Here is a 12,797-nt window from a genome sequence, read left to right on the forward strand (position 1 = left end):
TATTCAACAGTTGCTGTCAAGGCAAATGGGAGTGGGGAAGAGTCTGACCAAGAGGGTACTACTGCAAGCCAGGTTTAAATTTACAAGGCCTCAAGATATGGAAAGAAAAGAGTGGGACCAAAAGTCATTGTGGAGAATTCCTGAGCGATGGAAGCTGAGAATGGCTCCTGTGTTGGTTCCACCAGCCTGGAGATCTAGAAGGGGAGTCAGTCTTTCTGTTTTGTGGTAGTCGCCAGGGGAGCAAACCAAAAATATATCAAGCGCTATTTTGTGTTATGTGCCTTATTATGGGCATTTTGTTTATTCCAGAAGTTATGGAAGTGAGGCATAGACTGGGGACTCTGACAACACTTCTCTGCGGCATGTAATTTAGCACTCTCTGATGACAGCAATTTGTGGCACATTTTCTTGTGGTAAGCCTTCTCTCATTCACTGAGCACACAAGCCCCTGAGGGGAACAACTTCATCTTATTTACCTTGGTATTTCCTGAGCCAGAGCAGTGCCCATTCAGAGCACAACCTGTGAAACTACTGACTGATTAGCACACCAATAAGAGAGAGTGGATTCCTGGCAGTGGGCATGGCTATGTTTGGGGCAGAGAGTGGCTGCTGGTGTACTGCCTACATTTCCCACTAAGGGAGCCCATTTTTTTTTTTAGACAACAGAAGACCCTTGCTTCTCCTTTTTCTCCCTCTAGCTGAGCTATTTATTTGCTTGTTAGCACCTCCAAGGCAAAGAGGAGGAAGTGAAACTCAAATCCTTCTCATTTGGCTTTTCAGCAGTTTTAACAAAGGTCTTATGAGGTGGGAGTTTGGAGATCCTGGGTAACATGAGATTTTGATGTAGTTTGTGGATTCTAGTACTGAGAGTTGACTGTATGTACACACACTGAAGGCAAGAAGTAAGAGAGCCTATCTTTTTTTCTTTTTAAAGATTTTTATTTGGAATTGGAGTATGGGAACAGTGCTGGGGAATTGGGGGAAGGGGAACAGATACGTTGCTATCCTTTTTGTTCTTCAGTCTAGTTGTGGAGGACGTTGCTTCACTGGCCCAAGTTGGCACCATCATTGAGCTCTTCCCAGGCAAGGCAGATCAGTCGCCAGCTTCTGGACAGCCGCTCATGGCGCCTGCTGGCCCCTCTTGCTGGCTGCTGGCCACACACGGTAGCCCATGGCAACCCACTGCAGCAGGGGCCGCAGCCTGTGCCTTCAGCGGCAACTCACGGCAGCCCAGCTCCAGGTTGAGCTGTTGTTCAGCATCTTAGCTTTAGAGGGCAGTGTCACTGGTCCTCATGTGTGAGATCTGAACTGGGGCCCTCTGGCGTCCCAAGCCAGCTCTTAACCAACGCGCTACTTGGCTGGCCCAAGAGAGTCTTTCTTCTTTTGGAGTCAAAGAGATGTTAGTCTCTTACCCCCTTACCCCCAAATTAGGAGGGCCCAATGGAGTTAAATAGCAAAGTTCTCATTTTAAAAGATAGCTGGACGTGGCCAAACCAGCCTTTTCAACCCCTGATGGAAAGAGATCACCCACATTTCTGTAGTTAGAACCCAAACATCTCTTGTAATTGGGCAATTAACTAAAGTCTCCATGATTTTCTTAAAAACCATTCATAACATTTACATCTGACAAGCACTAGAGGCAGCAGCCCATGTTCTTAGCTCTCTGCTGTATGATAGAGAGATTCTTGTGTGACAGTAGATTCTTGTGATAGCTCAAAATTCACAAAACTATTGCAGCATATAACTCCCCCTTTCAAATGGAGTGAATTTTAAAATTTCACTAGTGCTGGGGTTGACTTTATTTTGGGGGGCATTTTCTGTAAATCAACACATTTTTATTACTTCAAGAGAAGCAATAAACTGAGGAACTTCTTCCTGAACGTTGCCCTCTCAGGGCAAATAATTTCAAATAATGTCCAGCAAAACGGTCAATAAGCATTAAGTATGGACCCTTCATTTGGAAAGTATCCCAGTCTGTCCTAATTTCAGCTGTAGATAAGTAGAGGTCTCAACTAGTCTTTATGATATTTTTAAAAGTCAAGAAAATATTCCTGCTTAAAGTGAGCCTTGGTAGGAGAGAGGAGGATTGCACAGTCTTTCAGGTCTTAGCTATTTTTGAGTTCTTCAAGATGTTAGGATCCCCTGTTTCGTAAGAGTGTTTCCTGCCCTCAGAGGCTTTCAGATATATAGGGATAATCGGGTTTTGCTAGAAGTGGAGAAGTCTGGGATTTATTGATAAGTGGGGAAGTTCGACTAGATTATTTGTTCTCAAAGTGTGGTCCCTAGAGCAGCAACATCAGCATCTCCTGGGAACTTGTCAGAGATGCAAATTCTCAGGCATCCAGACCTGAATAAAAACCCCAGCAATCTGTGTTTTAAAAGCCTTCCGGGTTATGCAAATGCATACACTCAAGTTTGGGAATCACTGGACTAGATAAGTAGAATCATTTTCAATTTTGAAACTCCACTATTACCTAACTTGGGGAAAAGGTTCTTAATTTCAAAGCTCAAATGTTGCTGCCTAACTGTGATGGTAAAGTATGAGAGGTCAGCTTACAGTGTTACAAGCCCGGGGCAAGTTTTTAAATAATACATATTTTATATACATTTATCTTTTTGTATAAACAAATATATGCTCATTTTTGAAATTTAGAAAATGTGGAAAAATTTAAAAAATCACCTCGCAGTAATTGCTGTTAACTTTTTGGTATTTTTTTACCCCCAGTTTGTTTCTATGCTTATACATTAATAAAATTGAAATTGGCTTCTTAATCTGCTGTTTTCATTTAACTTTATTTTGCAAGCATTTCTGATGTCATTAAAAATTCATTCAATATAATTTTCAATGGCTGAAAATTATTGCATTTGATGAATCTCACATAGCTTATTTAAGACTTTCCCTAAATGTTGAGCATTTTAGGTAATTACCAATTTTTCTCTTTTTGCTACTATGAATAATACAGAAATTGACATTCTTACAATCAGTTCCTGTATTTCTGTATTTTACTGAGAATAAATACCTAGAAGTATATGAACAATTTTAAGGGTCAAACTCAATGAAGTGGATCAATGTATAGTAATATTTGTAAGGGTCTTCTTGATACATGGCTCCAAAGGCTTCCCAGAAGAGCTGTATCAGTTTGTACTCTGCCCTCACTGTTTAAGTGTGCTGGCCTCTACACACCCTTGACAGCAATGAATATGATCTTTAAAAGAAAAACAAATTGTGCTAATTTGATATGGAAACATGGCAGGGCTTTGTCAGTATTTTAATTTGAAATTCTTCCCCACCCTTTTTTCTTGTTACATTAAATATTATTTCATAGATTTATTAGCCCACGGCATTTTTCTGTGAATTGTCTGTTCACAATTGTGTCTGTTCACAATTGCATTGTTAGTATTTTCTCCTGCTGGTTTCTAATAGCTCATTATACATTATAGGAATTAACCGGTTCTTTGAGATAGCTATTGGAAACGTTTTGTCCTCAGTCTGTTATATATCTATATTGATTCTTGATTTGTAGAGTCTTAAATTTGTTAATAATCAAATATGTCACTTTTTCCTTAGAAAGTCCTTGCTCACAGTACGATTATAGTCACCTATTTCCCCCCCTAGCTAGTTGACATTTAATTTTTAATGGAATTGGAGTTTTTTCTGTTTTTATTTTTCAAGTACAGTTTGAGGTGAAAAGTTGGTATATAATGACATTTTCCCAAACAGGCAATTTCTTGGATAGCAAATGTTTTTTTTTAAGATTATTATTATTTTTTAATTGGGGAACTGGGGGAGGGGAACAGCGTTGGGGAATTGGGGAAGGGGAACAGACAAATTACTGTCCTTTTGTTCTTCAGTCTAGTTGTGGAGGATGTTGCTTCACTGACCCATGTTGGTATTATCATTGCGCTCTTCCCGGGTGAGGCAGATTGGTCGCCGGCCACTGGACGGCCACTCACGGAGGTTCTTGGCAGCTCACACCAGCTGCCAGCCGCTCACGCTGGCTGCCAGCCACTCACGGTAGCGTATGGCAGCCCATTGCAGCCTCACTGCAGCCTATGCTGTTGCCAGCGACTCATGGCAGCCCAGCTCCAGGTCGAGCTGTTGTTCACCATCTTAGCTGTAGAGGACACAGCGTCACTGACCCTTGTGTGGGATCCAAACCGGGGCCCTGCTGCTCAGAGCTGGTGTCCTAAGCCAACTCTTAACCAATGCGCCACCTGGCCGGCCCTTGGATAGCAAATGTTAAACCCATTCCTTTCAAATTAATTTATGGTCTTTCTGTTTTTCCTTCATTAGTTTTTATGTGTATTAGGGTTTTTTAGGGCTCTCTTCTGTACTGTTGATTTAGCTATACAATATTGTGCCAACAATGTTGGCTTTACAACTCTTTTAATATCTTGTGGGAAGCCCTTCCTCATAGTTCTTTCATAAAATGCCTTAGCTCTTGCATTGTTTTGTGAAGTTAAAAAACAATTACATTAGGATTTTGTTTGGGATCCCTATTTAGAAACATGGGATGTTAAAGTCTTCTTCATCTATTTTTATATAACTCATATTATGTAATATCTTATAATTAAATAAAACCATTACCACATTTATATTTATATTTTTATTACATTTACTATATATTTTTTATATTTTAATATCTCTGATTATTGTTTTTCACTTCTTAAAATTATATAAGTTTTCAAACATGTGACATGTTTAAAGAACTAGTTTTAGATTTCCTGTGTTTTATTTATTTAATATTTACTTTTATCTTTATTAATTCCTTCCTTCTGCTTCCCTAAGTTTGTGTTGTTGTTGTAATTTTGGGATTATTCGTTATTTTTCTTCTCCTTTTTAAATGATGGATGTAGATGAGATTTTGAATATACTTCCAAATACAGTTTAGGTAATAGTCTGTAAGTTTTAAATGAGAGCCTTCCAATTTTTTTTTTAAAATAGTCAATAATGGTGGTTTTGATCTCTTCTTGAATCTACTGTTCTTTAGAAAATTTAAAAATCTCTGAGTAATTGGATTTTGTTTGTTTATTCATTTACTCTTCTATTATTAATTTCTAGTTTTATTGCTTTGTGCTCAAATAAAATAAACTTTATAATTTCTGCTTCTGGATTTTACACAGATTTCTTTGTAAACTGGTTTATGATCTATTTTATTAAATACTCTATGGATTCTTTAAAAAAAAAATGAGATATTTAACTTGTTTGTAGGTCATCGAGTTATTTCAGCCAAGTTTTATGTTATTTATTTTTTGCTACTTAACATCAAAGACAGAAAAAATATTTTAAAGCCTCTCAATACCTGTCTTTCTGTCAACTTCTTATATATCTATTTTTTCCTTAAAATATATATTGATACTGTTTTTCACATTAAATATTTTGATTCTGTTATTAGATACCTAAAATTTTATGACCATTACATCTCATAATTGAGTGTAAAGTGACCTTCTTTATTCTACCTTATGTTTTTGGCATGTTGGAAGATTAGTTTGTCTAACAATATAATTACAATATCATTTCTTGCTTTTAATTTCTCTATGCTTGATAAAGGATAAGATAAATAGATATATATGACATTTTGTTTTAGATGTATCTCTTATAAGAAACATACCATAGGATTTAAATTTTTAACACAATATGAGAGCATTGTTCTTTAGTAGGGGACTTCAACATATATATGTCTTTTGTCATTATTGATCTAGTTAGTCTTAACCTCTTTCATCATACTTCAAAAAAATTTTAAACAATTGCTTGTTATTTGCTTTCTGTTTTTGCTACATTGATAGGGTTCATAAATTTTAAATTCTCTCAGATTTGAAATGTGTGTGTCCTGTTTTAAGTTTCACTAAGTGATTAATTAGTTATTAAAAATTTCTTCTGATTTATACTTTTAAGTAATCAAAATGAAGAGAGACAATGAAAAATTTAGCATATTTTTACTGTTTCTTCAACAATGTCTCCTAAATGCTTTCAGCCTTGGCTAATAGAACCTTAGGTTTGGGATCCAGGTTACTAACGTTTACATTATATATCTTCTCTTTCAAAGAATGATTTTTGCCATTTGTATTTATTTGTGTAATTGTATTTCAGTGTTTTTTTTTAAGCTTCGCTTTAATTTCACTGGTTTCAATTTTTACAAAAAGTATTTTTGTGCTTTGATGTCCCATCATTAATTCTTTAATTCTGCAGTACTTGGTTGGTGTGTATCTTCAGGAAAATGTTTCAATAGGTAGTTTTGTTGTTTTTTTTTTTAATTGGGTAATTGGGGGGATGGGAACAGTGATGGGGAATTGGGGAAGGGGAACAGACAAGTTGCTGTCGTTTTGTTCTTCAATCTAGTTGTGGAGGACGCTGCTTCACTGGCCCAAGTTGGCACCATCATTGCGCTCTTCCAGGGTGAGGCCGATCAGTCGCCGGCTTCTGGACAGCCGCTCACTGCGGCTGCTGGCCGCTCACGCTGGCTGCTGGCTGCTGGCTACACACGGTAGCCCATGGCAACCCACTGCCACAGGGACTGCAGCCTACGCCGTCGCCAGCGACTCACGGCAGCCCAGCTCCAGGTTGAGCTGTTGTTCAGCATCTTAGCTGTAGAGGGCAGTGTCACTGGCCCTCATATGTGGGATCCGAACCGGGGCCCTATGGCATCCCAAGCGAGTTCTTAACCATCGCGCCACTCGGCCGGCCCTAGGTAGTTTTGTTTTAATTCTTGCAAGTTTAAGAATGACTTTCTGTTACCTTCTGTTATTGACTGAATTGTGTCCCCCCAAAATTCGTATGTTGAAGCCCAAACTCCCAATGTGATTGTATTTGGAGATAGCGCCTTAAAGAGATAATTAAGGTTAAATGAGGTCATAAGGGTGAGACTCTAATCCAATACAACTGGTGTTCTTATAAGGAGAGAAGACACCAGGAGTGCAAATGCACAGAGAAAAGGCCGTGAGAGGACACAGTGAGAAGGTGGCTATCTGCACGTAAGGAAGAAAGGCTTTACCAGACAGTAACCCTGCCAGAGTCTTGGTCTTGAACTTCTAGCCTCCAGAACTGTGAGAAAATAAATTTCTGTAGTTTAATTCAGCCAACCAATGGTGTTTTGTTATGGCAGCCTAAGCAAACTAGTATACCTTGACATATGGATTTCCCTGGACTGCATACCATAAAATCATTGGGTCACAAATTTTTTTGTAGTGAGTTGTAATCTTTGAAGGGTGGCATGGAGAGAGGGTGCGGGTGGGGATAAGAGGAGTATTTGGCTATTTCAAAGAGCAGTGCTTGGCTTTAGGGGAGTGGCAATGCAATTTTCCGTTAACACTGAACCAGGTGGGAGAGAGCTTGATTTCTTCCACGTTTTGTTTTTTAGGAGACAGGAAGAGCTTGTACAGATTTTTCTCAATTCAGCTCCATGAAAATTATAAATAGTAGAAATTTCCTCTATCCCTCCTAACTCTAACAAGGTGGCAAGCTATTTTTAGTTCTTACTAGTGTGTTTTCTTTTTCTTGGGTCTTCATAGAAACAAAAGATTGAGGTAAGAATTTATGGAAAAATTTCTGCTTTTGATAATTTTTATTGAAGATGCCATCTCTAGAGTCTCTATCTCTAGAGACCAGTTAATACTTTGTAGAAGTTACATGGAACAAAGAGTTATAGGAGTACACCTACAATTTAGGCCTGGTAGAAATCTCATGAAAATCTTTTCTCTAGTAGAAGACAACATGATGTTCTGAAGGGCTCAAAGTAGTAGGTTGTCGAAGTATTATCTGAATGCTCCACTAGAATGAGGAAGCTTAGAAACATTACTTTTGTCCTTTGAGATTTGTACACTCACAATAGCATAGAGGGTATTACTAATGTAATATCCTCATGAACACCCTGGGCCCTGAACGCCGGGGCAGTGGTTTCTCTTCACCACAGAGCTTCTAGCTCGGTTTCTAACAGAAGGAAGTAAGAAGGAAGGATGCATGGTGCCTGTAGTAGTGCTAAGTGGAGAGCTAACATAGGTACGGTGAGTCAGGAAATGAGGGTGTCTCCCCTTTTTTTGTTTGTTCAGTTGTTTCTTCACTGTTCAACAAATATTTTTGTGCAATTATTAGAAAACCAGGCACAGTATTAGGTGCTGGGTGAATATCATAAACAAAATTAGTAGCTCATGTGGTTACCCTGTCAGTGGAGTTTTCAGGTAGGTCCTCAGGGCTGCAGTGCACCCATGGTGAAGTGTGTCTGGACACTGTAGGAATTTTCCCCCAGGAGCTCCAGTGGTCCCAGTAACTGGTTGGAGGTTCCGGGGTAACTGTGAAGATCTGGTTTCATATAAGGAAACACTTTCTAAAAATTAGACTCGTTTAACAGGAGAACAGCCTTCCTTTTTGGGGGCTAAGCTACCTGCCACTGGAATGACTCAAGCTGAGGCTCTCAAGGATACTGCTGATGAAGTCTCTGAGGAAATGTGAGCTCTTTGAAGATGGGTCTATGTCTCATTTAATTTTGGAACAGGTGCCTCACAATGCCTGGCATATAGCAAGTATTCAATGAAATCTTGGCGGGTAAGTGAGTGGATGAATGAATAAAATGGAAAAGAGGCTACAATAGATGATCTCTCAAAGCCCCTGCAACTCTGAGATTCGGCAATTTCATATTCAGTCAGTGCCCAAAAGGGGCCCAAAAGGAAGGTTCTCCCCCTCAGCTCGAAGACTGGCAAAACTCACCGTGCAAGGCGGCTGCATCCAGGGCTCTCCATCCACTTGCATTGGCAGCAGCTTGTTCGTCCTGGAACCCCGAGAACCGAGAAAACGCAGTGAGCTTCTTAGAGTCAGAATCAGGGTTGTCCCCACCAGGGGAACAAGTGGGAAGACCTTATTTGCCCACCTATGAGTGGTTCGCGAAGACTCTCCTGGGGGCTTGTTAAAAGTAGATTTTTGAACCCCCCTCAAGGATTGCAACTGGGGCCAGTACAGGGGTCTGCATTTTAATATGGACTATGGGCGATTCTGTTGCTTTGGTCCTCAGACCCTCCTTCGAGAAACACTCCACTGGGTGAGCAGAGAAATCCACAGAAGCCTGGAAAACAGTGGTCAACAAGTATGGCAGAACCACCGTTGAGCAGACCCTCAGTCAAATCATCAGCTGGAGAGCATGTAGATGGTGCCAAAAAAAAAACACTCCACAATGAAACGAGAAAGGTTATGAAATGGGAAAAGGCCTGGTTTCTATGTCGAGTGAGAGGATGCATCATATCAATGAGGTAACGTCTCCAATCTGTACAAGGTACAGCTCAGGCGTGATGTGTCTTGCTTTGCCCCCGATTCCTAACCGCCCCTCTTTTTATCTCTTGGACAATGCTATGCTCTGTGGTTGCATAGATTATGGACCTGGCTTCGCTGGGAAATGGGGTCATCGGGGATATTGTCCCTATGGGTAGGAGGAGAAGGGAGGAGAAAGTGTTACTTTCTTGCTTGGGGCAAGGCTTGTTTGGTATATGAATTGATAAAGGGACAGAGACAAGGCCTTCTGACTCCCTTCTGTAGAAGAGTTGTGAATTTGTACTACGTCACCTTTGGGAGAAAAGGCAGGTCCTTTCAGAGGCGTCCGGTCTGGGATAGCAAGGAACAGTTGCCACCCACTGGCCAGGAAGCCCTCCCCTGCTATCTGTCCTGTTTTTGAAATTACAAAATGAGGGAGGCAAGCTGTGTTTTAATGTAGAGGATTCTCTGACTGATTCTGGGGATATTTAGTAATAAAAAACAATAAACCTAATAATAAAACAAATAATAAGAGGAGAGAGTGGATTTCTGTTTGGGGGGCTGAGGAGAGTGCCTGGAAAATGCCCAGGAGGATGGGGCTCCAGGCTCACCCCCTCTGTTTCCACCTGGGAACAGGTCTACTGAATATGAATATGAAGAAAAGTCCTCCCTCGTTTATGTGGCTTTTTTGATTCCTCTGGGATCAAGATGGGATTGTGTTCTCTGTGGTCTACATAAGATATGGCTTGGATGTGCTAAATGGACCTATTCAGTATTATTCATGGAGAATGGACAGGGAAGGCAGTACAGAGATTAATCTGGAAAATAGGGGCCCCAGCACAACAGCCCAGAGAAAAAGAGGAGCAAGGTTTTAGGGGAATAGTAGAAAAGACAGAGAAGACACAGAGAAGGAATGAAGAAACGGGGTTAGTGGGATAGACCTTCAACTAAGACATATCAGGAAACAAGCTCTGGGGGCCTGTCTGACGGATGCAGGGGAGTGTCAAGAGCAATTTCCCTAAACGTGCTCTGAGGACACACTTGCCCAGGAGGTTCTGGGAGAAAAGGGTTCTGTGGTCAAATAATTTGGGAAACCTGTATGCTGTGGTCCCCTTTAGGAGATCCCCAAGGCACACTAATAGATTTGATCTGTAGAAATTGAATGGGAAGAGGAAAGGCATAAAGATGTCTGAAATAATCAGGTGGAGAAAAATCTGATTAGTTGCATTGATTAAACAGAAGCAACCAAAATCAGGGGATCCCCTCCTTTAGACTCCTTCTCTGCCAGGAACCTGCAGTAGCTGACCTGTGTGGTCCATACCCTGACGACTCATCCTCTTCTTGGACCATTATGACAGATTTGCTGATGCGGATGGTTTAGTTCTACAAAGGCATATAGGAAATAGTATTTCTAAGGCCACTACCCAAGAATAAGCAGAGCAGAGCAGAAAACCCGGGTTTTATCAGGGTGTGCCCTCTGGCACACATCTAACATTTTAATTTGTAAAGATTAAAAAGGCAAGGAGTTGGACCTCTGATTCTCTAGACCTCATAATCTTAACACTCCTGTTTAGAGCATTTTACCAATTCATTCCAAGAAAACAGCAAGTTGGTTGTGACGGACTCTTTAGTTGATGTTCTGAATGGTTGCATTATATCTAGTTTGGGAAATGCTCTCCAAAGACCTCCTTTATAAATGTTATTAAGCTTCTCTGCCCCACTCTCCCTGCACTGAAATCCAAAGATGGCTTCCTAGTTTGTTGTCTGTAAAAACGTTAAGGGAGTTTGGGAGACGGGGAGGTGGCTGGGTAATGAGGAAGCATACCTGATGGTGACAGAGGAGCACTGGGCCAGCCTTCTGCCTGCACTCTTCAAGCCAGTGTAGATCTGCCCCATTTCCATGGCTCCCTCGAGCCCCACCACTTCAAGAAGCTGGTCACTGAGATCTGCAGAGTAAGACAATCAAAAGCAGTGCATACACATCTCTCTGTTCCTCGGGCCAGAAGGTCTAATCCCTACATGGCCAACCCAGATCTGTCAATATCCCTTCATATCCCACCAAACAGCATTTTCAGAGTCATTCTGAACAGGGAGTTGCTTCAAAGATCATTAAATGTACCTTTTCATGAACAGAAACCCAGTTCTAGTGAAAAAAGGTTTTAATTCAGGGCATTAATATGCGTCTAATGAATAGGATGGCATATCAAGAAGCTTCTTCAAATGCAGAGTAACATAAATGATGAACCAGCTATTTCTGAAATTATTTTCAAGCTGAAGATACATTGGATTGGGATTAATATAGGAAGGAATGTTGATGAAGGTCATTATCCATAGCTGGATCAAATTTCTCTTCTCAGAATGTCTGAATAACAACTTGGCCCTACTGACGATGACTGATGGATAATTAACCTCAATTTTGGCCTGTGGTAAGCCAGTGGTGAGCCAACCTCCTTGGACAGCCTCGGGGAAATCAGTGACCTCTTTCAGGACACCAGGTGTCTAATCTGGGCCAAGGAAAAGAATATTTCACCTACACCAGATTATTCTTGGTCCACAGTAGAAAAAGAGGAACAGAAAATATGAGTCTCGAGCTCAGAGTCACATAGGATCAATAGCCTCCCACAGTTACTTCTGATTTAGCACCTGGAAGAGGTCCTTTATTTCAAAGTTCTTGAGGCTCAGATTGTATCTGCCCAATTTCTTGTGAAAACAGTGACAGGATTAAGGTTTGATGTTTGGCCCAAGACTCACTTTTATAACACAACTCTTATTTAAAACAGAAGCAAAATAAAAAGGCAGGCTCTTTAAAAACTTCAATTCCTTTGCCTACTAAGGCAAAGGTAGTTTTCTCATAGGTTGTAGCTAATCACTAACATTCTATTAATATTCACAAACTAGAAAATTGTGCCTATGTTAATGCTTTTGCTTATTTAACAGATGGCTTCTGTCTTCTAAGGTACCTCCTGGTATATTGTAATAGTGTTTGTTAAGATTGGCAAGGAATATTTGGGGTTGTCTTTACTTTTTTGTTTAGATGACTGATTATTGTTTAAAAAACATTCTCCTGATGGATGTACTTCTAATGCAGACAGTTAAACAAACCGTGGGGCTGACCACAAAAATGTGTCAACATTGTTACAGTCTAACCTTCTGATGATCACCGATGAACATCAACTGCCAACAGATACACAAATTGAATTAGTTTTTCTGTGACAAGTGTATAGCTTTCCCCCTCTACATCCATCCACACTCCCATTCTCCTCTAAATTTTTTTTCTTTTTAACCACATCTGTGAAAAGATACTGTCTCCTTAAAGTCTCCATCTCATTTGGACTTGGAACCAGAAGCCATGAAAAGGCAATGTTTGTTTAGGGGAACGCTCCAGGCTCTCTTTAAGGAGTTTGGATCCAATAAACAACACATGTCTAAACCTCTTGTCACTTAATTAGCTCCCTTCTTACCATAGAGTGTTGAATAACCATTGGATAATCTTAGCTTTCTGTGTCATTTTAACAGTGTCTGTGAAATCAACATGGGTTATGAATGAGAAGGAGTGAGGGAG

General features: G+C 40.3%; 1 protein-coding gene across 9 annotated transcripts in view; it reads right to left on the bottom strand.

Moving 5' to 3' along the window:
• Window positions 1–12,797, bottom strand: part of DGKG (diacylglycerol kinase gamma) — a 219,974-nt gene that overhangs the window by 14,367 nt on the left and 192,810 nt on the right. For 5 of the 9 annotated variants that reach the window (XM_019669018.1, XM_019669047.1, XM_019669027.1 and 2 more), the window contains 2 exons: window positions 11,061–11,181; window positions 8,702–8,762 (listed from right to left, as the gene is read on the bottom strand). In XM_019669018.1, the coding sequence (XP_019524563.1) occupies window positions 8,702–8,762; window positions 11,061–11,181 (182 nt within the window). Of the gene's footprint in view, window positions 1–7,431; window positions 8,297–8,701; window positions 8,763–11,060; window positions 11,182–12,797 lie in introns of those variants that run through there. The other 4 variants (XM_019669013.1, XM_019669083.1, XM_019669058.1 and 1 more) reach the window with 3 other exon arrangements.

Source organism: Hipposideros armiger, unplaced genomic scaffold, assembly GCF_001890085.2.
Source record: "Hipposideros armiger isolate ML-2016 unplaced genomic scaffold, ASM189008v1 scaffold_14, whole genome shotgun sequence".
Taxonomy (NCBI): domain Eukaryota; kingdom Metazoa; phylum Chordata; class Mammalia; order Chiroptera; family Hipposideridae; genus Hipposideros; species Hipposideros armiger.